Source organism: Dysidea avara, chromosome 7 (genome assembly GCF_963678975.1).
Source record: "Dysidea avara chromosome 7, odDysAvar1.4, whole genome shotgun sequence".
NCBI lineage: Eukaryota > Metazoa > Porifera > Demospongiae > Dictyoceratida > Dysideidae > Dysidea > Dysidea avara.
In genome coordinates, this window is record NC_089278.1 from 2,581,651 (window position 1) to 2,605,838 (window position 24,188).

Sequence of the window (24,188 nt, forward strand, 5' to 3'; positions counted from 1 at the left end):
AGCTAACTGTGGTTTGCGAAGTTCCAGCAATTTCTCGACTTTTCGCGAAGAAGAGACAGCTGACCTGTTGAGATGACATCAGGTGCCTTACACTGCACAAATAAAATTAATGCTCACCTTGACATCCATTTACACCGATTACCCGTCAAAAAGCTATGTTTTTAAAGCATTTTTTTTGCCCGCGTTGAACTCGCGTGACATAGTATATTCTCGAGAACTCGTGCTTTCTTTTACTTGTGGGTGGATGTGATATATGTGTGTGTCTGTTGTGTGCCGTGTTATTATTTCGTGAATTCGCTACTAATTTTAAAGAGAATGGCTACCGGACTGAATGTGTTAACTCACGAACAAGAAACGGAGTCTTCCGCCAGCACTGGTGCCCAATATTTCTGCCATGAATGTGATAAAAAGTTTTCGTGTGATGGTAGAAGTGAATCAGATGATGTATGTCTACAATGATCATATTAAGTTGTGATATTTTATCGCCCCGTTTATAGGATTTAAAATGTCCAACTTGTAGTTCGGAGTTTATAGAACGGTTAGAAGATAGCAGGTGAGGCTGTTGTGGAGTTGTTGATGTGTGACAATTATTGTGTTCTGTGTTACTAGACCAGTACAGGAAACCACTACACCAAATCCTGGTGCTTCATTTATTCAGGTAAAGGGAAATGACCTAATTGTGATTTTATGTGAAGTTTTCTTGCTTGGTAGTTATGGCATTCACTTAATGGTCCACGTCCTAGAGCTGTGCGTGTTCGCAGGCAGGTAGTGAGGCCAGCAGGTATGAGTGACGTCGTGTTGTGTGATGTTTGCATCATCATGTGGTAATGTTACAGGATCTAATGAAAGTGTTGTTATGCAGCAACCAGTAGTGAACATAGATAGGTATGGTATTGTGTGTATTCATTGTATGTATGTTGTGCGAGACATCACCAGCCTGGTACTCTGAATTCGATGCCCAGTTGCTCTTGTTTCCTTGAGCAAGAAACTCACATTGTGCTCCAGTCTACCCAGTTATTAAATGGGGACCTGGTCACAAGGCCCATTTAGCTGTACTATTAACCAGGAGGCATATGCCAACTGAGGTAGTGCCCTAGTCCTTCCTCACAAAGGATTTGCCTAAGCAAAAATACAATAATGTTTACCAGGATTGGAAACAGAAGTATCTACATCATCATTTGTGTACAAAATCCCCAATGTTACGTCACAGCCTTTGATGTTATCCGTGTTTTACCTTACTTTGTTGGTACAGATAACTCACTTTCTGTATAAATTTCACTTCACTATGAGGTTGTATTACACACTAATGGAGCCATTAGACTGTAATATACTGAGGTAAAACATTTCTGCTGGTTGTCAATTTCATTTTTGTAGCCATGTCAGTCAAAAGTGCAGGTAGGACTTGATGAAAAATTGGCTTGTATCTTTCACCTATGAGTATTTATATGTTGAGTGCATGTCTCATGGCCATAACTAATAAGTAGAGCCTACCTTATCCAGTGAAACTGCTCTGTTTTGTAGTAAGATGTACCAAAAGTAACCGAAACACGGATAACACGTGCACCCACTTTCGTTTCGAATTCTGGTAAGCGTTATTGTATCTATGGCCTAAGCTAGCTCGCACCACCTGAAGTGCACAGGTGGCCCAGTGCTGGTTCACTGGATAAGCACGACTGCTTTTTGTGTATATTGTATATACCATGCACATACTCATGTGCTGTCAATGTTTGTGACTTGTCTGGAGGGAGACATAACCCTCATCGGTAGTCTACAGGAAGATGTGTGCATGTAATGTGGCTGTATGGGTGTAACACCCCATTCACACTATCCCAGGTTAGCCAGAGTGTTTTCAACTTGGGTTATTGAACTTGGATTGGCCCTTGTTCACACTACTGCATCAGGATGCAAGCTTGATAGTGCAAGCCCCAAATAATAATTAGCTTGATAAAAGGCACTAGAATTGTAGCAAGGAACTGTAGAACCAGCTGAAATAAGTCACCATAGCCACCATATTCAAGCTAATGGGTGTTCTTTTCGCCAGGAATGTTGACACATCATTCGAGCATAACTGTCACAAAGTCTACCAGAACTACAGTATGTTGTAGCCATTTTGAAAAGCAGTTTTAGAGCATAGAATATACTTGCTGTGTGGCGAACAAAAGCAAGTTGTATGAGTTGGCTGGCTCAGAATGCATTCACACTGTATCCTATGCCATGCTGGACCCGGTTTGGCACAGCTCGATCGATTCACACTGCAATTTGTTTGAGCCATGCCGTGCTCTACCTGGGTTAGAATTTAGTGTGAACGGGGTGTAACACATGCATGTGTGTTGAGAATTTGTATTTTGTACTGCTAAACTATTTCTTGCTTTTAGACTATATATTTGTTTTTTGGATAGATTAATTCATTGTTGAGTCTGGTTTTCTATAAAAGTTACAATAGAAAAGCCACATCAATAGCTGGGAGTTTTAAACTGGGATTAAAGGGAAATAAGAAATTATTATCATGGACTAAATCAATTTGAGAAACATCCATGGTAATGAAAAACTATTGAACCAAGTAAATTGCTCATCCCGTGTGGGTTCCCTGACTGCTGCTATCAAATGCTACAGATGTAGTGTACTTACTGCAGACAATACACATTATAAATAATGTGTTCTGTTACAGAATACTTCAAGATATTATCACTGGTGGAGGGAGAAGAGGACCACCTCGTAAGTATTCTATCTCGTAAAGTATGTCACTATGATTTGTGTTGTGTTATAGCATTTGCTTCCTTACTTGGACTGAACTCGTAAGTGTGGTCACTTCAATGTAGATGTGTGTAGTATTGTGTGTGTTGTAGGGAAGAGTCGGACGGTGAACGTCTTCACAGTAATCCTAGAGACTATGCTTGGGGCCCTAGTGGGTTGGACAACATCATTTCACAGTTGTTGACTCAGTTTGGAGACAATGGACCACCACCCGCAGAACAGGAGAAAATTGACAATCTCCCAACAATTAGTATTAATGCTGAAAATGAAGGTAATAAGTGTCCAACTTATGGGATAGTAAGTGATGTGTCTGTTTTGTAGGAACTGAGTGTAAAGTCTGTCAGGAGGAGTTCTCAAAAGATGAGAGCGTTCTGGAAATGCCTTGTAAACATTTGTATCACTCTTCCTGTATAGTGCCATGGCTGAAATTGGTATGGTATTGTATACAAGTTTCCACCACTACTTTACATGTTCTACCACAGCATGATACCTGCCCTGTGTGTCGCTACAGTTTAAACAAAGGTACAATTGTACTCGGAAATGGAACAGACGAGTCAAACCAACCAGAGAGTATGGAAGAGGATACCATAGAAGAACAAGAGCCAGTCTTAGAGAGCCAAGTATCTGTTGGATAAATATCGTTATTTAATTTTTTATAAATGTCCAGTTAACTAACTTTCACTGAAGTACTTTTACTTTAATGAAATTAGTAATATAATAAGATGCTGTATATCTACTATACGTTTCTGTCAATGTATTTGCACATGAATATTTTTAATTACTTTGTACCGACTGAGGTGTGTGTTTGTGACTTGAGCGACACAAATTCCTTTGCCATTTCATCATGGTTTCTCTTTGCAAGTACACTGAGAATGGCCCAATTCTTTTTGCTGAACTTTAGCATGTTAAACAACTTCACTTCTAGCTCATGTTCTCCTTCAAGTAAGGTAGAGAACTTAACAATGGCTACACTAAGTAGTTTGTCCCCTCCAAACACCACATGGTTTTTAACAGTTACTTGTAACTCAGTGAAGTCGTCGTTATCCATTTGATCCTCACCCACCACACTGTAAATATACTGACTTGAGTAACTAAAATTTTAACCAGATAAACTTACACTTCAAATGTTTGGTTAAATGTAAACAGAAGGTTGCTCTTGGAGCTGTTAGTGGCTACAAACTTCTTCCTGGCCCCAGGAGCAGTAGGTCCTATTACTGTTAGCTCAATTGAGGGACGGATTGCATTTCCTAATGTGTTCTATTTATAGCACATATTTAATCTGGATATTTACCTGCAGACTGAACTTTTAGGTCTTGAAGTGAAACAACTAGTACAGATTTAGTAACAGTAATTTTAGTGTACAAGCTAGCCTACCATTTATTTTTAGAATACTTTTTCCCTGACCAATGTGCTTCAGGTGTGTCTCAATGTTTAGTGTACCACGTGTCTCCATTGGGGTGTGGGGTGCTGTGGTTGTAAGTTTGTATTGATATTAGACATATGCTTCTATATACTCACATTGTTTGCTTCCTTCAATGAGGAACATCTTGATCAATTCAGTTGTCTGCAGTCGGAACAGTGAAATCACATGTACTGTTTTTGTAATCAACTTTTCAAGGATGGACGATTTGAGATTAATTTCTTCATAACTCAAGAAGAATGCCTACAACAAATTACATGATGTAGTAGTACATAAGGAATGACTGTTATGTACCTTGATTACATCCAGTGCAATTTCTAGTGCCTCACACTGTTTAGCAGTGAAGTGGTGTTTGGTAGTACCAGAAAATGCAGTAAGGTGTTTATTGAGATAATGCATGGTCTCAGTAACCAATGGTCGCAAGATCATGTTCAAGAATATATCCATTGTTATCATCCACATTTCCTAAAATGAGATTCACTAGTGAATTTTTATTGAGTCAACTGACCTTGGCAACTTTATGCAGCACTACTGGTAGACACATCAGCATCACTTGACTCCTGGTGGTGTTTGGGAGTATTAGGTAGTGTGTATGTTGAACCTTACCGTTTAGAGAGCTCGTCCATGAGCTGTTCAACGATTGTGTGTACTGTCTCTCGTTTCACAGGATCATCTCCTTTCAATTTTGCCACCTCATTGCAAATACTATGTACTTCCTTAGCTATAAAGGGAATGAAACTGCAGAGAGTATATATGTTATGTAGCATATGGTAGTGAAGGCCTGACCTGTGTGCCAGTTGTTCACACTGTGTGGAGAGCACATTTGCCAGCGTACCACTCTGTAGGTTTTGCAGTACTCCTTTACAACTTGCTGCAATCGCCTTCATGCAAAAAAAAAAACACTATTCTGAACATACACAACTGCAGTGTCTTACACTCTCTCCTCCCATCTCATGGTAGAGACTCTGTAGGTTCAGCCTGGTTATTTGAATGTTGTTCAATAAAACACACAACTAGGTAAAGTATGTGTACAAGTGGTTAATGTGTGTACATTCTCACCACTGCAATACTTGTTCCCTCTTTGTTTAGCAATTCCATTTCAATCTGCTTCATGTAATGGCAGATGACAACATGGACAACTTGTGCATAGCGGTGTAGATAGTTAGCACAGAGCTGCATGTCTAAGCAGTGCAGTCTCTTCACCAGCTCATAGCCTTGATGGAGGTTACAGAACACATCAAACACTGAGACAGAATAGGGCTGGTCACCATATTTTGCAAACTGAAAACATACAATGTGATGCTGGCCAATATCTTGCTTAGTGTTACTTACACCCTCTAGTTTGTCACTCTTGACAGCATTCTCCACAAATGTCAGTGAGTTCTCCTCATACTCTTCAAACCATCTCATCATGTGTGGTTCAAACCATGAAGGATAGGTTGGGGTCTGGTTGGCAAACTTAGGGATTTTTTGCACATAAGTATCATAGAGGTTTTTAACCTGCAAAAGACATGACATTTTTACACATTCTAGTTCACTTACAGCAGGAGCTCATAAGCTCCTGCTTACAGCAAACAGCAAGTTGATGTAATCTGTAGTGGTGTGATTATCATCAGGAGGGGGGCCTGATATGTAGGGAATACAATAACAGTAGACAGTCTCTTGGGCTCTCTAGTACCTTCTAACACCTTCTGCAATGTCTCGCTGAACAAGTTGTAGTATGTTTCTGATGATATATTCCCAAGATTGAAAGAGCAATGCCTAATGCATGCATATGACATTATTTGTTTTTGTTAGTGATGTTTTGTGTGTGACCTTGCCAAGCAAGAAGGATAAACGTGATGATCATGATACAACACAACCATCAACTGGCTTATCAGGTTATAGGAGAACTCGAAGGCATTGTCACTTGGTGTCTTCGTCACGTCTTTCCCCTCTTCAATGCAATTATCAATCAACAAGTCGTATGTACTTCCCATGGATTGCTAAGAAAAAAAGTGCATCAAAAAGGTAAAAAAAAAAGTTCATTGACCCTGACGTGATTCGAACACGCAACCTTCTGATCTGGAGTCAGACGCGCTACCGTTGCGCCACAGAGTCAACTGACAACTAGTAGTTCAATTTAGTGTATTTAAAGAGTAGACACGTACTTGCACACTCTTCTGTACTAAATCACTGGTAGACTCAGAGTATTCACCAAGAACCTAACCACAATCATAACTGTTGGTAAACCTCAGCAGTAAATAATACCTTCAGTTTGAAATCAACAATGGTTGAAATAAGACGAACACAGTCACTTAAAGCTGATAGTTTTTGGTGGTCATCTGCTGGAAATATCTCCTGATTCACAAAGGAAAATTATAGCAGACATTCCAAAATAGACATTACACTATTACACTCACAGGATAAGATTGCAGATCAATCCTGAGGCTACATAACAACTGACTAAGCACTTTGCTAAATCGAGGTCCCTGAACAAATTCATATGCACACATAAACACACTGCAGCTTTACTAACCCCGTAGTTGTTAGTCACAAACAAGTCCTCTTGCACCACACTCCTGGACTTCCTTTTTCCTTCCATTGTTATGCCTCTTTGCAGTGTTTCTTGCTTCTTTTCTTGGCTCAACATGTGCCATTTAATCTGCACCAAAAGGTCAGCCATTATCTCCAATCCTCCTGGTAATGCATAATGCTGCACCAAACAAGCAAAATGCCTGCTTGATCATTTCTTAATAAATCAAAACTATAACTATTTTAGTGTGCATACGTCATAATACGATAGATGGGCTCAATGCCATATCTTAGTGCAAATTCTTGATCGATATCTTGAGCCATTTCTGGTAGCAAAACATCCCAGCTGCTTGCTTCCTACAAAATCGTTGTATCGAGTGTTGGACAGCGAGATACGTACTTCATAACTTACGCAATTGTCCATTGGCACTAAAGGACGCTGCTCAGCTAAATGCATGTGATTGAACAAATGCTGAAATTGCAGTGATAGGTTAAATTTGTCAAGATATAAAGATCAATACTCAACTGAATGGAGACAAGTGTACTGGACATAATAAGGTTCAAGATTTGTCTCCCCTTCTACCTCACATGAAATGTTTAGATGGATATACCCAGTGACTTCATCTCCACTAGTTCGCTTGTCTGCAAAAGGGATCTCAATGCACACACACACACACACACACACACACACACACACACACACACACACACACACACACACACACACACACACACACACACACACACACACACACACACACACACACACACACACACACACACACACACACACACACACACACACACACACACACACACACACACACACACACACACACACACACACACACACACACACACACACACACACACACACACACACACACACACACACACACACACACACACACACACACACACACACACACACACACACACACACACACACACACACACACACACACACACACACACACACACACACACACACACACACACACACACACACACACACACACACACACACACACACACACACACACACACACACACACACACACACACACACACACACACACACACACACACACACACACACACACACACACACACACACACACACACACACACACACACACACACACACACACACACACACACACACACACACACACACACACACACACACACACACACACACACACACACACACACACACACACACACACACACACACACACACACACACACACACACACACACACACACACACACACACACACACACACACACACACACACACACACACACACACACACACACACACACACACACACACACACACACACACACACACACACACACACACACACACACACACACACACACACACACACACACTGTTGGGTGTACCTAATTTGTACCACACATCCATTGGGCATCCCAACATTCTGGCTTCAACTACTTTCTGACCAAGAAAATAATCAGATTCTTTAGTGAGTTTATGGCTGAGCTTAGCCAGGGGACTTGTTGCTTTATTCCTAGCACAAAATATTATTGTAGCATTGCCTGTGATACGGTTAGATCTAACCACACACGAATCTTAATCTTGTCCAGGGAATTGTGACAATCACTAGAAATAACACAACTGAATTATACAAATATTGAAGTTGCCTCACAAGCTAAATTCTTCATCCCAAGCAGGATCTTCTTTACCCTTGTAGGTAGACGTTGTTCTCTTCACATGAGCCACTGACACAGACACATACACAGCTGGGTTCAGACCTACACAGTTAACACTCAGCATACACAAAGTACTACTATGTAGCTACTAGCCTTCTTCCTTCAATCGTAGGTTGTGTACAGAAACAACTAAAGCAATAATGACCTTCTTAATTGCACTCTGTAAAACATTGTTAAACTAACTTTTGACTTTGATGACAGCATTGAAGTTTGTGACACTGTCCAAGATAACACTTTCCACTTCATTTTGTATCTGAACATGTTCCTTATCACTAACACCAAATGCCTCTCTGTGACCAACAACTTTACCCCCAGCACTAGCTGATAAACTACTTACCTTAAGAGAGTGAATAAGCTGCTGCTGTTAATAGATGTCCGCTTCATTTTATTTGAGATGGCAAGAAGTGACAAACTGCATATTCCTTTAGCATGTTCTTCAGCATGAATAGACTGACAGTGGTGGGTAGTAGCTATGGGTGACACTTTGGTGACACTAAATATTGTTATACAATCATTACCCATTGGACAGTCTGCGTTCACCAATGTTGCACATCTTTTGTGACACTTCCTACCACAAGCTGTAGTGTAAGGTGTACTAGATTCTGTAATATTATCGTCAGCACAAAATCCTACCTCTGCATTTCACTCCTTGTCTGGCTATTCCCAACAAGAATGTACCACATTCTGAACATTTGGTTGGCTTTTTGGCAGACCATGTCTCAAACTGATGAGCATTAGGATCTGAACACACATGCACATTAGATATAATGTAAGTTATAAATAACACAGTACCTGAGGCAGGGTATATCAGTGCTTGCAATGTTTTCTGATAGACCAGGTTCTTCTAAAATGTGTAAACAAGCGTGTAATATGAGGCGAACTGTTTCATATGACAATGTGTTGCCTACCAGTTGATCATTTAGTCCAGTGAGACGGGGCTCTCGTATTATGGTGGAATAAGATCTACCATACTTCAATGATGTTATTCTTTTCTTAAGACAGCAACTAACAAAGACATTGTGTAATATACTGCTATCTTACTGGTGGTGCACTGCTGTCTAATGGCATTTTCTCAAACTTTTGATCGATATTTTGAAAGCATTTCATCTGAGACAGTTTCCTACACACTACACTAGACAATTATTCTATTGTAAAGTTATTTACTGTTGAGCAGCAGTGTCTATCATATCTGATCCTCGTGTTGTCTGCTGTCCTGTTATCGAGTCCACAGAAACACCAGTTTCCTTTTTCTACAATGCATTTACATTGCACCTACAAGCTTAACTATCTCTCACCATTTCTTTTTTCATTCTTAAGAGCGCTGGAACTGAATTTCGTATCTTCTGCCATTGTTCTTGCGCACTTTTCCTTGTCATTGAAGAGATACAGATATCTTCTTTGGACTCAGCTGATGTTACAGAGCAGCTCTCTTCCGCTGCGTCATAGTAGGATATCTTATCCAACACATTATCTGTGTCTTCTGTCTTGTTCATTAATGGCGGTGCTGTGAACATGGTAAATACTATAGCGATGTAAATAATAGTTGTTGTGTACCTAATGTACCACTAGCTAACTTCTTTGATTGCTCCTCAAGTACTTTAACCTGTGTATATGTTACATGTCAGGATGTTCCTCTTAAACCTTTCTTACTTCTCGTTCAAGAATTCTGTTTAGCTGCTGCAGTTTATCATCAAGCACATCCTTTTCATCTGATGTCATATCTACACCAAAAGCTATGACACACAGGCAGGACTTTCCTTAGCCTATATACCTGGGGGAAGGTCAAATCTGACATCCATTAAAATCTGAAAAATTGAATCGTCTGTGGTCTCTAAATGATACCATTTGCTTTCTGCCCTCTAAGATGACAATAACATGTACCATGGCCTAATATGGTGATGTCCCCACCTGACTGGAGTGGTTAATATAACATAATGGAATCTGAAGAGAAGCCAACTCTTGACTCTGAGAGAACATCTTTTCGCGATGTAGCTCAATGGACAGACAGGACTTGAGTGTCCTAACATTACTGGCCACACAAACACATACCCAACCATTATGCTCTAGACACGTACATGCACAATTCATCATCCCAACTAATTTCTTGTTCTGAAGATGACTTTGCTAGTTTAATGGTCTTATTCCTCGTGTAGCAAAAACCAACCCTTAGTAAGATGAAGTAGTTCCCAGCTGTGACCATATACACAGCCTCATTGTTAGTACCAGCATCAATATAGTTACCTTTAGATAAACTGTCTGGAGCTATCTTGAGTGAAGTCACTACAAATTTATTTAATACCCCCAGTACATTTCTAGGCCATTCTATTCCTCACCAAATACTCTCAGTAAAGGCATCACTCTGGGTCAACAATTAGAACACAGTATCACCCTCAACTGAATAGCAACATTAGTTGAAATGCTTTTAAAGTTTTTAATAAATTGTAAAAATGTAACGAAAGTCTTATAAGTTCAACACCATTGTTAAGGTATTATATTACATCTCAAATGTGTGTACAAATATACTAGGACCAGTTGATCTGTCACAAAACAGCCAATGCAATGATAAATTCTATGTGCCATAAAACTTCTTGTTGATCAAGTAGATCAACAGATTGACGTTGATTTTTGCCCTTCCAAACATTTTCATGACTGCAAGACCTTCATATTGTAGCTGAAGAAGATCCTGTACAACAAACAAGGTGTAAGTTAGCACACATAACAAGACCACTGCTCTTCATACCTGGAATACTAATTCAACCTTCTCCATTGAGACTCCCATAAATTTAGCGGACACTTCAAAAGTCCCCACACCCGTAGAACTAATTTCAAATGTAACATTTCTAAATCTGTAGAGGCGAACAAAAATGACAATAATATTAAGAACAACACAATGGCTTACTGGTGTTGAGGGAGTCCCTCTACTTCAAGTATCACACCCTTCTCGTGGAGTTTCTGTCCAGTGTAACGAACTGTGGTCTTCTTAAATTGAATGTCAGTGCCAACTGCACCACCACCGCCTTTCTTGCCACGACCACCTTTGCCTTTAACTCTGTAACATCAACCAAAAATTAATGAGAGATGAGTTTTGACTGACAGCAAATACACTCACACTCCAGCCTTTGCTAGGTTGTCAAGGCAAGCCTTTACATATCTCTGATAGTAGTCAATCTGTTCCTCATAGAATTTAGCTTTCTTACTAAGCTTGCTGAGGGTGGCTTGTAGTCTTGCTAGTTCTTGTTTACGTTGTTGTCTATATCGATGTTGGTTACGGATGTCCTGAACAAGTACAAAAAATACATTTCATTAATCACAATCATGTCAAGTTTAAATGATTACTGATACAACAGTAGCAGTGGAGAGGTACGATAAGCTGGTGTTTCCCTAACCTTTGCAATGGCATTGATAATATCTTGATAGTCATCAGAACTGTTGACAAGATTTTCAGATTCCAATAGTCGCAAGTTCCGTAATACTTTCCTCTTCATTCCCTCCAATGGTAACCTACAGACTGACTCAATACACCATCTATCAAACAGTGACCTCACTCGTGGTCCCCATATATGGAGTTCATTTTTCTCAGTGTAGCTCCTCTAGATAGCTTCTGCTTTTCAGTTTCAACTCTAGAAGACAACAGTGCTTGATGGTCTTCCTCCTACAATGTGTAGTAGATGATAAGCGAAGGAGGAGATAACTCTGCTCCGTACCTGTGAGGAAGTGGCAGGTGTATAGAGTACATTGGTGAGGCTCTCTCCGGGCTGAGCTCTCAAAATATCAACAACCATACGTTTCGTTCTGTTGAGAGCCACATCACAATATGTAAAACACAACAATACAATTTTCCTATCCAATACATAATACTGACAAATTTTATCAGTCATATATTCATTGATATCCCCCCCAACATATTTTTGACAAGTAACAAAGCTTACTACACACATGCTAACATTGGATGACAATACAAAATTCATAATAATATGGCTACCTCACAAACAATGCCTTCATATCTGTATCATCATCTTCAGCTGATTTGATTTCAGCCTTTGGACTCAACGTGAGTTCTATTTCTGTCTTCCCAGCGTGAGCCATGTGTTCTGAAGGATCATCACCAACTGGGATATCAGGTACTCGACCTAGCAACAACAACAATCACCATGTTTGAACTGAAGTGGAAACATCAAACACAAAAATAGTCACACAGAGGGGTTTAATTGAGAGGAAACACTCTAATTGAACACACACTTGACTACTTGCATTGATGGCTATCCTTGGAAAAACTGATTATCAAAATGCAACAACATTTCTGCTTTTGTAAAACAATGTCACACTTCATTACCAAATTCACTGCTAGACTTGACCTTGTATAACACACATTACTAAACTTACAGCACCATACCAGTGCTTATAATTTTAGCATTAGGCCAGGACCACATCTCTAACACATGTTTCAGAAATCTCTCACAATGACACAGATCTCACTATGTGTGTGTACATGTGTGAAGACATATATAGTAAGGTCATCTGTCTATACCAGTCATTGTGATTATCCTTAAATCTGTCATTTGTGTACAGAGTGGCCTTTTCTATGTAGCTAATAGTTAAATAAGATAGTGAAGGAGAAATATTAGGGTGACTAGTATAGAAAGAGTACTACAACTGCCATCATGTACATCACTAGGACACATTTCCCACACACTATCAGGACACTCAATGTTGTGTTACACTGTACACTCATCAAATGGTAGTGACAACTTATGCTATTGGTGTCACATGACATCACATCACTTACCAACAAGGTTCTCTATAGATGGGTTAGGGCCAAGGTCCTTGAGAATGCTATGAAGTGGATCATTGGGATCAGGGGCAATGGCTTCAGCATGTTCTAGGAGTAGCTAGAAGAACAGCACAAATGATCACTGCTCTTTATAGTGAGTGTGTGCGCGTGCGCGTAGTGTGTGTGTGTAGTGTGTGTTGTGTGTGCGTAGTGTGTGTAGTGTGCGTGTGTAGTGTGTGTGTGTGTATGTGTATGTGTGTGTGTGTGTGTGTGTGTGTGTGTGTGTGTGTGTGTGTGTGTGTGTGTGTGTGTGTGTGTGTGTGTGTGTGTGTGTGTGTGTGTGTGTGTGTGTGTGTGTGTGTGTGCACAAACTCACTTGATGGGTTGAACAGACTTCCTTAGCAGATATATAGATGACAGGTTTAGCAAGCATGATCACATCTGAGTATTCGTCAATTCCAAACTTAGCCTCAGCTGTTTCAACGGTACTTGCACGAAAAAAGAAGTCCCTGAGAAACACATTTATTCTATCCATCAATTTAGACGATGACACAATTACCTAAATTTCTTGAAAGCTTGTTCAATGTAAGGGTTAATGGCTGACAACGAAGCATTTTCTTCTTCAAACTACACAAATCACAATAACAATACATCGCATAATAAACTTTCCTTTACCTTCTTGTTAGCAGCAGCGTATTGAAGGACTTTAGCAATGTTGCCGAGGTTTCTTCTCTGGTCACTAGTTAGCTGCTGTTCAGCACCAACATCGACGATGTCAAACCCATCTGGGGCCACAATGGCAGGGTTCATGTATCGATAGTACAATAAATTTCCTACAACCTGCCACAATGAAAGTTAGCATAATAATGAATGTCTTTGTACAGGAAGTACAAGTGATATAAGTGCAGCAAATACACACCACACAGCAAACACAGTGGAACTCCTTAATAATGCAAACCTCAAGACCAGTAATTTTGGAGAGAGAAAGTGGTACATTAAATAAAGGCCCTATGGTTTTACTTATAAAGAGGTTCCATTGCTGTAGCTACTCAGCTTTACTTTTAGTATGTCTTCTTCAGGAGCTTCAGGGAACTTGGCATGTAATGCCAGTCTCAGTTGCATTGCTATGTAACGCATGGCATATGGAATCTTATGAATGGAGTCTAAAATGAGGTTAAGAAATCGTTCAGTAATGTCGTGAAGATCTTTGATCATGGCGGAGATGGTATCCCTGACTTCTTGGTGTTCCAGTGCTTGGTCATTAGACACATCATATGGTAACTTGCTGTAGTAGTAACAACATGTACAGCTAATACACTATTCTGTACTACAATACAAAATGTAATCACACAAATTATGGGTGTGTGCAGACAGACAGACAGACAGACAGACAGACAGACAGACATGCTATTCACAATACCAAGACATTATTAGTTCACACTACCAAATCATTTCACCTTGCTTCTCCAGTTTTAGTTTCCATCTGGTTGATCCATGCCTTGTACACATCCACTGGACTAGTGATAATTGTGAGGTCCTTGCTGTTCAGCACTTCCTGTACCAGTGGTCCCAGTAGGTCCCGCAGTATGTTCTGGCCACCCCTAGGAGGTGAGTATGTCAAGTGTTACATTACTGGCAATAGTATGGTACAGCACCTTGTAAAGTGGACAACCATCTTGATGACAGTAGGGTTACCTGTGATGATGTCACTGATCTTGTCTACTTTAGACCTGCAGCAAGCCAAACACCAGCTAGACACAAACCCGACACATTATATATAATAACTTACGTGACCTCCTCTCGTAGAGCAGTTTCAAATAACTTGATTAGTAGATATTGTTCCCGATGGTTTTGGGCATAATTGAATACTGTCAAAATGACGTTCTCCATGAAACGAGTGGTCTTGCTCTGCGGCATCTCAAAGATGAGCTTAGCAAAATAGCGTGGATCAGTTTGTAGGACGTAGAATAGATGCTGGTAAGACTACACAAAGAAGCAAACACATTATTACCACAAAATAGAATTACTATGGTATGAAAATCCCCTTGTGGTTTCACATTTCATTACTTACTGCTAACCCATGAGGATATACACTTCAGCTATCAACCAAACAACACACTACCTTGTAGAAGCCCTTCAAGTCCTTACATCAATGTTATGGCTACTAGCACTAATTTGCAACAAGTTGTTGTTGGTTAGCAGAGCAACATTTCACATAGGTACAGACTGACTGACCAACAGACATACACATGGTTTCTACACTTTCAGGTACTGCTGACAGTGTTCTTTTCTGAACTATTGGTAAGTAAAACTAAAGACAAGAAGTGTGTGGAGCATGTATACACTTTAAAGGTCATCACTCTGGTGGACGACATAAATCAATAACAATTTCACGCTACATTGATGATATTCTACTACCAATTACACTGCTGGATGGAGGGAAAAGACTGCATGAGAAAGCACAGGAAGTCTGTACAGTTTTGCCTTTGGGAAGCACTGCTAGAATAGTAGCAGGGCACAGTGCCAAAAATACAAAGCCTTGGTCAAGATTATGAAACCTGAGTCTCAGACACAGAGTATGGAAAATTCCAAGTACATTACGGAGTTTATAATATGAAGTATTGAGTATGGACAAAAAGCCTCACCTCCACAGTCTCTCTGCCAGCTTTGCTTAGTTGCCCTGTTCCTGCTCCTATTTCTTGTACACCAGTTTTCTTCAGTCTTGCTGATTGTGACACTACGTCCTATAGATGGTGCATATCATAACCCCACTCATCTCCTTGCATGAGCCACACCCACCTGGAGAGTAATCCTATTCTTCACTAGCAGACCAATCTTGATGTCCATGATGTTGAGGTCTTGTTCTAGCTGTTGATTGGCTCGTATTTCTTGTACGACCTGTGCCTTTAGTCTCTGACACTCTAAAACAAGCAGTGACAATAGGACAACGTTGTTAGTCAAATTGTTACCTAGTTCTTCACTGAAGTCAATATCACTCTGCTCCAGTAGCTGAAGGAATCGACGCACAGTAGAGGCAGGTGGATTCTTAACATCAGCTTTTTAACAACAAAAGAAATCGTAAGAATTTGTACTATAAACTCTAACCCACAATCATACTCTATACCACTACACTATTTTCGGTCAAAATCTTATTCACTATATCAAATGTGACTAACTGAGAGTTTTGTACTGTTTTTTAGCCACATGCGCTCTCCACCAAGACTGAATCATGATGACTGATTTCACCTGTATGAGACACTCTAGTAATAACATACACACACTTATGAAATAATCGCTAACATTGGCCTTGAAGTAAGCTAGCCGTTCACGATATCTCTTACGCTGTTTCCACATTCTGATCAAGGCCTGGATCTAAAGAACACAACAAAGTTAACAATGCCATAATGCACATGTCGCAAATAGCACAAAATTTTGCTATCAGTTCAATTACAATTTTTAGCTAAACATTGGTGCATCTACAAAACTTCCAAATAATAAAACAATTGATCTAGTTTACCTTAATGACCCATTTGATTAATGAGCTGAGGTGCTTCATTCGTTCCTGGAATGCCACTCGTTGTTTGTATCCCCTCCAGTAAGCCTAACAACAAGTGTCAATAGGACAATGGGAAATAGTTAGCGACAATTAATCAGTACCTGCATTTTGGTAGCTGAGGCTTCATTGTCTCTTAGGTATTGTAGACGAGCCCTGAATGCCCTGCGGACAAGAATGCTCTTCCACATTGCCTGGAGCAATGTGACAAGTGGCTCGTTGGACTTAAGCAGTGCCCACCGATCAAAGTCAGCAGTGACCTTAGTAACAACAGTCTATAGAAGATACACAGAACACGTTGTTAATGATAGCAGGATTAGTAGCATTTGCTTACCTGAATTTCGTCACGGTTAAGTTCGTGTGATGTACCAGAAAAGCTTTCTGGCTTCTCCCACTGTGACTGGCCAGTTTTGCCATTGTAGTAATAGACATGACCGTCCTTTGTACGGTAGTCACACCACCCTTCATCCTGGTCAGTCCCAACTGGTAAACAACACAAACAGGTAACAAAACATAACACATTTACGTATTTAGAATAACATCCAACAATTAATTGTCATGAGAATAAACTTAAAAAAAAGAGTTTATTAATTTTACTATCAAGTTTATGACTCATGTGACTAGTTTACTCAATAATACCACTATGTGTTTATCAAACATCGTAGCTGTTTCCATAACAACAGTCTCATCATTAGTCAATCCCCCCAGGTACCCACACACAGTCACATCACATCACGAAAGCATGAACAAATCTGATGACAATTGAATTTATTTGGAGGGAATTATATTTGGCAATTAATTAATTTTTTATAAATAGATAATGTTCATGTTAGCCACACAGCATATATAGGACTTGCAACAATGGCGGCTTTGGTGGATACGCCAACACGCATACACAGCATCCTGTCAATGCATTCATTCTCCCATCATGTTGGACTAGTACACAGGTCATTAAGAAAAGTTGCAACTTCCAATTAGCTCCTTTTTAAGGCAATTCACTATTAACATCAGGAAATGGACCAGGCATGCTCACATATTTCAATCTCTACCAGTTGACATCCACTTAGGTCACAAATAATTGTATAATTGTATATTACCTTTCTGTGCCTTCTCTTCCATAGCCTCCACCAGCTTGGCTTGGTAGGTGGCCGCGCACTCGTCAGTGATGGAACGGATAGCTATCATTGGCTCTTTCAGTGCAGCAAGCACATCCTCAGCCCCTCCTTCCAACAAAGTAGAATTGATGGCATGGATTGCCTTGGCCACTACAATACAACATGACACATGGAATATATACCAGTGACATTAGAGAACTTAACAGCAGTTAAGTTCAAGGCATACAACCTGTTTGATATTCGTAACTACACAATACATATAAAACTGGAACCATATCAAGAGACCCTGCAGTGTGGACATCTTGATAATGTCCATGATACTGATTGTACTAGTGCCGACTGCACCACATTAGACACCTGAAATCAGGACAGCTGCCTAACATGTGTGAATTGATGGGGATAATGAACACTAAATGATGTCACAATAATATTTATTGTTCAGTAACACATTACTAACAGCATGTTAATAATCAGACTAGATTACACCCAAACATTGTCATTAGACCATTCAACAATATTGAAAACACAATGAAACATGTGTGTGAATCCCTGTGCACACTAAACTAAATGTGGTCTGTTTTGAGAATGAATGAAATACAAAATGTGATGCTATGACAGTGGGGGACTTTTAATTCAACACACATTAATTGAAACAAAGATTGTGGTGGTTTTCACAACATGAAAACATTAGATAATGAAGGAAGAGGTACTGTGGTAATGTGAAATAGCCTGAAGCCATCACTAAACTCTTAAACATCACTTGTACATTGAAGGGTTGGGCGATATGTGACATGTGATTATTGCATGAGTCACTTTAATGCAATTATTACGATATTGCATGTGAAAATTGAAACACAACCACATAGTTAGAAAAGTCCATATGACTGCTTCAGAATTAGTTTACAAACATAACTTCATTGCTAACAAGTTAACCAATTGACATAGTTAACAATAATATGCACGAGCTATATCAAATATGAGGCCTAGAAGAGACACAAAATAGACAATAAATGTGATAATTATTGCGAAATGCAATAAATATTGCCTATGCGATAACGCTGCGAAGCAAAAATACATGTGATAATGGTATTGTGAGCACTTGCTTAGGCGATATTGGCGATTTATTGAAATATTGCCTAAGCCTAATCCATTGTAACAATGTTCCCATAATAAACTCTCAGTACAATGTCCCCACTTTATCACCCATTTCGATGTAACTGTTGATATACCAACACAAGTTTGGTGATGACATGTAAAGACATTGGACTCAGCAGAATATAAACCATATATTTCTGCAGTGTCAGAACTGCTGAAGCTGACAAAGAGACAGTTCATTTCAAGTACACATAAACACATAACAGTGTTACATGTGAAAGTTGCACTACTAGCTGGCACCTAACATGTACACAAGTGTAACTCACATGCAATGGCATCTTCTGTCTGGGCATTAGCTCTGTTAATGATGGCCTGTATATCTTCTTGTGTCAGTGAAGCATTGGGATCACCAGTCTCCTAAAAGGACACATTTAACACAATAACCACTGTCATGTGCACATACAGTACACTATACAGCACTGGCTAGTTGAGGAATAATTGCTATATGCATACACAATTAGTTCCTTTAAATATTAGCATGGCCAAAATGTCTCAGCATCATCTACTGAGTCCAAAGAATGAGTTACCAAAGTTTCAGCCTGTTGCGGTGAGTAGTTTTGGAATTATAACACAGGAAGAGTCAATTTGTACAGTGACTACACTGAAAAAAAACTATAGATACTTGCATTATAACAGCCCAGTGCTCAATATAACGTCACTTACATGATCTGTCAAAATGACAGACCAACATGCAAGGTCATCGGTACATAATAGTATGTATTATACAATCGCTTGGCTTTTAAACACTTATATTGATAGATCATAATGTCAGACCATTTTTAATTTGGGTAGGAAAATGATAGATGACAGGCTGTTATTTTGAGCTCTGGAGCCATAACTTTCGTTTGCACTGGAGGGCTTAAAATGTTCACCATGAATTGGCAAATCAACCAAGAGATGGTTTTAATCACTTGCGCTTACAATTATGAAGGTATTATGATGATTATTTTCATAAAATAAATGCTACAGGAACAAACTCTTCATGAACAGGTGAACAAGTAAGATGGCATATAGATCTTATAAGACCTACTTCCCTGAATAATGGCTCACATATGTTTTCTTTGAAGCATGCATGATTTCACAATAATTTCTGTTTATAAAGTATGCTTGTGTGAACTAGACAGGTTTTTGCTAATGTCACAAATGTGTTTGTAGCTTTTACTAAATGCATGCTGCCAACACTCACGTGTGATGGTGAACCATTTACCTGTCTCTTAGCCTGCAAGGCTGCTTGCAGCAAAGTTGAGTAATGCAACTGATTTTCATCCTTGATGTTCACTATCTCTACATGTTCATTATGAAGAGCAGCAAGCAGTGATGGTGGAGCATCTCCAGGAACCAGCTGGTTGACTTCTGCTAGAGCCTTGGCCTCTGAAAATGTGAAGCCATAACATTTATTCATTTTAAACAATCACCAGCTTACTCAGCCTCTCCAGTCTGACTTGTTCATTCACTTCAGCAATAACACTGTTGATCTCAGCAACTGTCAGTAACTAGCAAAAAACAAGTTGGCACAATGAACTACAATACAATACAATATTCACCTCTCCCTTTTCTTCCTGAGCTTTCTTTAAGGCGTCGTGGTAACGTTGGTAACACTCAGCGTCGAGTGGTTCGATGGTAAGGAATTCACTCTGGAGGGAAGAGATTGTTTCCTCAGCACTTTCACCAGTCACAGCAGAGTTGATGGCCATTATGGCATCTCCAACTATAATGATAAATCTCTAAATAATGCCAACCACAAAGAGTTATCCACCCAGAGACCACAAAACAATTATGAGTAACTTACTGCACTTATCTCTATCAGCTTGTTCATTCATTTGTTCAATCACCTCTTGGATTTCATCTTCACTCAAAAGCTGTATGGTAATGAAAGTGATAACAAGTAAAACACACATGAAAACTGACATACATCTTGTTTCTCGCTCTTCTTCTTCACCAGACCATCACAGTAGTATTCTGCAATGTCAGGCGTTACATCCCTGAGGTCGAGCACATCATTTTGGAGGGCTGCTACGATTTCTTCAGCCACTCCACCATCAATGGCTACATTGATGGCCAGCAAAGCTGCTTCAACTGTGGACAAGAAGAATAGATGACAATAACAAGTTTTCTGTCCTTGCCTTGTCTAGAATGGTCTGCTACTTGATTGGCAATTGTTAAAATGTCGTTGATCTCAGCAAAATTCAAGTGCCCATCTCCGCAACTTTCTTCTTTGTCTTTGCATGCTTTTCCCAGTACATCCATGTACCATCTGAACAAACAGTACACATTGACATAACTGTTCTCTCTCACACACACACACACACACACACACACACACACACACACACACACACACACACACACACACACACACACACACACACACACACACACACACACACACACACACACACACAAACACTGATGCAACACATACAAAGACATACATGTCCAAGTCATGTACCAAAACAGCATATTATTGGTTGTTTACATGAATGAGACTAGCATTCAAGTCTTCCTTGAATCAACTTCATATACTAACTTATTGTTTATTCAATACGATTTTTTTTTCATTTTTAAATATGCCTTATCGTGCTACGCAGAATTGTTAGAAAACATGACTGCAACAGGACTTCTTCATTTAAGACCTGCTATTTATTTGAAACTCAATTTGCATTTATTTCTGATGTGATACTCTATACGACTAAATGGGGTCCAGTATTTTATATGGACAGGCCATAATTTGAGGCAATGTGGTACAAAACTCACTTGACATTCTCTTCCTTAATACCAGATAATCGAGCGTCACCATTCAGCAAAGCCTTCAGCAGCCGTTCCAGATCACCTGAGTTAATAGCAGTATTGACCTCCTCGATGGAAGCTTGATCTGAACAGTACCAAGATGTAAGAGTATGTGCTTAAGGTGACACCTCACGTTTAGCATCTGCTATCTCCTTCTTGACAATGGTATTAATTAAATCTAAACATTCCTGGATTTCGGCCCGTGTCAGTATGACATCGTACACATCGGCTTCTGACACATCCATGCTAGTGATCTATAAATAGTAACATCACCATAACTACACCTTCATTGCTATTATTATTCATACCCTTTCTTGGCTCTTGTCTTCTTTATTTCTCTTAGCAGTGTAAAGCTCCTCTTGGTAACGTTCACTGTTATCTTTCTCAATCTTTGTCAACAAGGCAGCAGGATTTAAGAGAGCCTGTAATGTCTCTTCAGCGTTCTGCTTGTCAATGGCTTCATTGATGACAAGAACTGCTGCATGCACTAAAAATAAACAAAAAAATATTGACATCATGTACAACAAAATGTCCCCAGAAACATACTTGCAACTTCATCCACGGGCATCTAATAAAAGAGCTCTTATAAATACATCGATCTTTACTAAGAATAATAATTTTACTAACCTCGTTGGCCAGAATTCCACCAATCTTTCCAAATGCTGGCATCTGAATTCCATATTTGTCTAATTCTTTCTTCATTGCACTTATTTCTTCCTCTGCAGCCACAGACAAAGAAGCCAATTTCAAATGGAAGCCATTAGCAGGACAAATGACAATCACATTGTAATGTCCTCACCTGTGAACTGAGCAGTGCCTACCAAGTCTTGTATCTGTGGAGCCTTGCCTAACTTGTACAAGAATAAACTGCAATTGATGTGACCATAAACTACCAACACTTGATTCCACCATAATAACCTACCTCAATGCGTGTACACAATATATAACTTTTGGCATGTTTTTTCGGTCATAAATGTCTGTTGTGATGGGATAAAATATCTACACAAACAAAAAGGACAAATTCTTACAAAGTTGATACACAAACAGTTAAATAGTGACATCACCACATAGTGTGAATATCATATAAAATAACCTTAGGAAGTCCAACTGATTGCATTGTGGCAATCCAAAAGTTGATATTATCAGTGTGCTTGAAATGGAGTCCCCTAACCTGATGAGTCAATGAATCATCCAGATCCCACCATCAATGGTGTCTTACTTTGTATTTGCTTTCATCCAAATCATATATCCGTTTCTTTGGCAACACATCTGGAGCAAAGAAGTGACCAAGCTTGCACAGTATGACACCGTTTCGTAATGCTTGCTCTAATTCTGTCGTTGGCGGTAATTCTTCATCAATGCATGTCTCAATCCACCTAAAAGTGCATTAATGTATTAGAGGAATAGTCAAATTTATTTTAAGCTTGCACAAAGACAAAGGACTCAATCAACAACTCTTAGACCACTTCAACCATATCTTGTGTAGGTACAGTTTAACTTGTTAGCAAGTACTAGACTGGCATGTAGGAAAGTTAGAGTATAAAAGGACATCTGCCACACACTACAAACTATTAGTGTGTAGACCAATTATTAACATTGTGTGTGTGTGCATGCAGGAATTTCACACTGAACAGTGCCATTAATTCTAACTAACTTCTTGGCCTCTTCCAAATGGCACAAATACTCGTAGGCCACGTGCTCCTTTCTTCGCTCATCCATCGTCTTTCCTGACGCGTCCGTCTCTGCAAGAGAAAAGCAAAGCTAATCATCATGCTCAAGTACAGTACAAATTGGCGGTATATTGCGTTATAAAAACAAATTGCCAATTGTACCATCTTTGCTGGCATCCTTATCTACAGTACCAGATGACATTTCTACAGTGCTAGCCATTTTCTCCTACCGTCATCTGCGTCCGCGAAGTTGTAGATTTGAGCCTTGGGGCTCGCGCCATTAGTTTCCCATTCCGCCATTATGGCCGGCTGTCATTCAATATTCACCGATCGGCACTTCCTTTATCACTGCACATCAACTGGTATAATCTCAATAATCTTCCCCTTTGATACGGCTTCCGCTGCAGCCCACGTGCCCCTTGTTCTAAATCATGTACACCACGTGACGTTGCAGTTTTACCGCTCGAACAAACAAGTACTTCGCACCAAGCTGTTTACCGCAATAGGCATCGAGTGCTACGAATAAATGGTTAGAGCAAACTACAAGATCTTGCTCCACAGCTTAATCAATGGCTCTGCACCACCTGCTAGAACTGCAGAGCATGTCTAGTGAAAAATTCTCTGCTCTACCTACGTAGATCTGCAGCTACTGCGATGGTTCTCTTGTGTATGGTGTTAGTTACATGGTTGCTCATTGCTAGTAGTT

At 39.7% G+C, this 24,188-nt stretch overlaps 3 protein-coding genes and 1 non-coding gene across 5 annotated transcripts; 1 reads left to right on the forward strand and 3 right to left on the reverse strand.

The window, feature by feature from the left end:
• The first annotated feature begins 122 nt into the window (after nt 1-122).
• LOC136260254 (E3 ubiquitin-protein ligase RNF115-like) lies at nt 123-3,550 on the forward strand. The gene is made up of 11 exons (XM_066053930.1): nt 123-236; nt 313-444; nt 498-553; nt 610-658; nt 712-781; nt 837-885; nt 2,669-2,715; nt 2,768-2,795; nt 2,847-3,025; nt 3,076-3,185; nt 3,237-3,550. Exons 2-11 carry the CDS (start codon nt 316-318, stop codon nt 3,387-3,389), a joined length of 870 nt encoding a protein of 289 aa, XP_065910002.1. The 5' UTR covers nt 123-236; nt 313-315; the 3' UTR covers nt 3,390-3,550.
• On the reverse strand, nt 3,442-10,851 carry LOC136260246 (protein unc-13 homolog A-like). Of its 2 annotated transcripts, none has more exons than XM_066053919.1 (42): nt 10,765-10,851; nt 10,673-10,711; nt 10,507-10,621; nt 10,340-10,460; nt 10,203-10,290; nt 10,082-10,152; nt 9,986-10,034; nt 9,727-9,935; nt 9,596-9,681; nt 9,473-9,551; nt 9,340-9,423; nt 9,224-9,275; nt 9,065-9,172; nt 8,950-9,009; nt 8,769-8,901; nt 8,615-8,721; nt 8,525-8,560; nt 8,368-8,473; nt 8,280-8,321; nt 8,102-8,229; nt 7,215-7,330; nt 7,101-7,160; nt 6,945-7,045; nt 6,693-6,891; nt 6,577-6,645; nt 6,425-6,514; nt 6,325-6,378; nt 5,990-6,159; nt 5,853-5,935; nt 5,744-5,799; nt 5,507-5,674; nt 5,234-5,455; nt 5,110-5,187; nt 4,961-5,055; nt 4,781-4,912; nt 4,683-4,734; nt 4,469-4,639; nt 4,273-4,417; nt 4,129-4,221; nt 4,046-4,081; nt 3,872-4,001; nt 3,442-3,821 (listed from the first exon to the last, which is right to left on the reverse strand). In XM_066053919.1, exons 1-42 carry the CDS (start codon nt 10,784-10,786, stop codon nt 3,533-3,535), a joined length of 4,344 nt encoding a protein of 1,447 aa, XP_065909991.1. In that variant the 5' UTR covers nt 10,787-10,851; the 3' UTR covers nt 3,442-3,532. The 2 variants fall into 2 exon arrangements, with proteins under 2 accessions (XP_065909991.1, XP_065909990.1); XM_066053918.1 differs by having other exon boundaries at nt 6,693-6,894.
• Trnaw-cca (transfer RNA tryptophan (anticodon CCA)) lies at nt 6,203-6,274 on the reverse strand. Its single transcript has one exon. It is a non-coding gene; the product is annotated as a tRNA-Trp (tRNA).
• On the reverse strand, nt 10,849-23,901 carry LOC136260245 (ras GTPase-activating-like protein IQGAP1). The gene is made up of 43 exons (XM_066053917.1): nt 23,713-23,901; nt 23,467-23,554; nt 23,032-23,188; nt 22,906-22,983; nt 22,735-22,811; nt 22,612-22,679; nt 22,440-22,531; nt 22,359-22,380; nt 22,121-22,299; nt 21,946-22,066; nt 21,780-21,897; nt 21,149-21,279; nt 20,938-21,101; nt 20,815-20,884; nt 20,570-20,733; nt 20,449-20,518; nt 20,233-20,396; nt 19,292-19,382; nt 17,853-18,020; nt 17,090-17,238; nt 16,860-17,030; nt 16,720-16,803; nt 16,503-16,574; nt 16,379-16,448; nt 16,172-16,258; nt 16,002-16,123; nt 15,848-15,946; nt 14,992-15,185; nt 14,858-14,932; nt 14,660-14,803; nt 14,262-14,487; nt 13,878-14,042; nt 13,762-13,829; nt 13,579-13,711; nt 13,218-13,320; nt 12,414-12,561; nt 12,136-12,223; nt 11,977-12,083; nt 11,818-11,932; nt 11,541-11,707; nt 11,331-11,480; nt 11,172-11,277; nt 10,849-11,114 (listed from the first exon to the last, which is right to left on the reverse strand). Exons 1-43 carry the CDS (start codon nt 23,780-23,782, stop codon nt 11,001-11,003), a joined length of 5,049 nt encoding a protein of 1,682 aa, XP_065909989.1. The 5' UTR covers nt 23,783-23,901; the 3' UTR covers nt 10,849-11,000.
• Between the last annotated feature and the right edge of the window lie 287 nt (nt 23,902-24,188).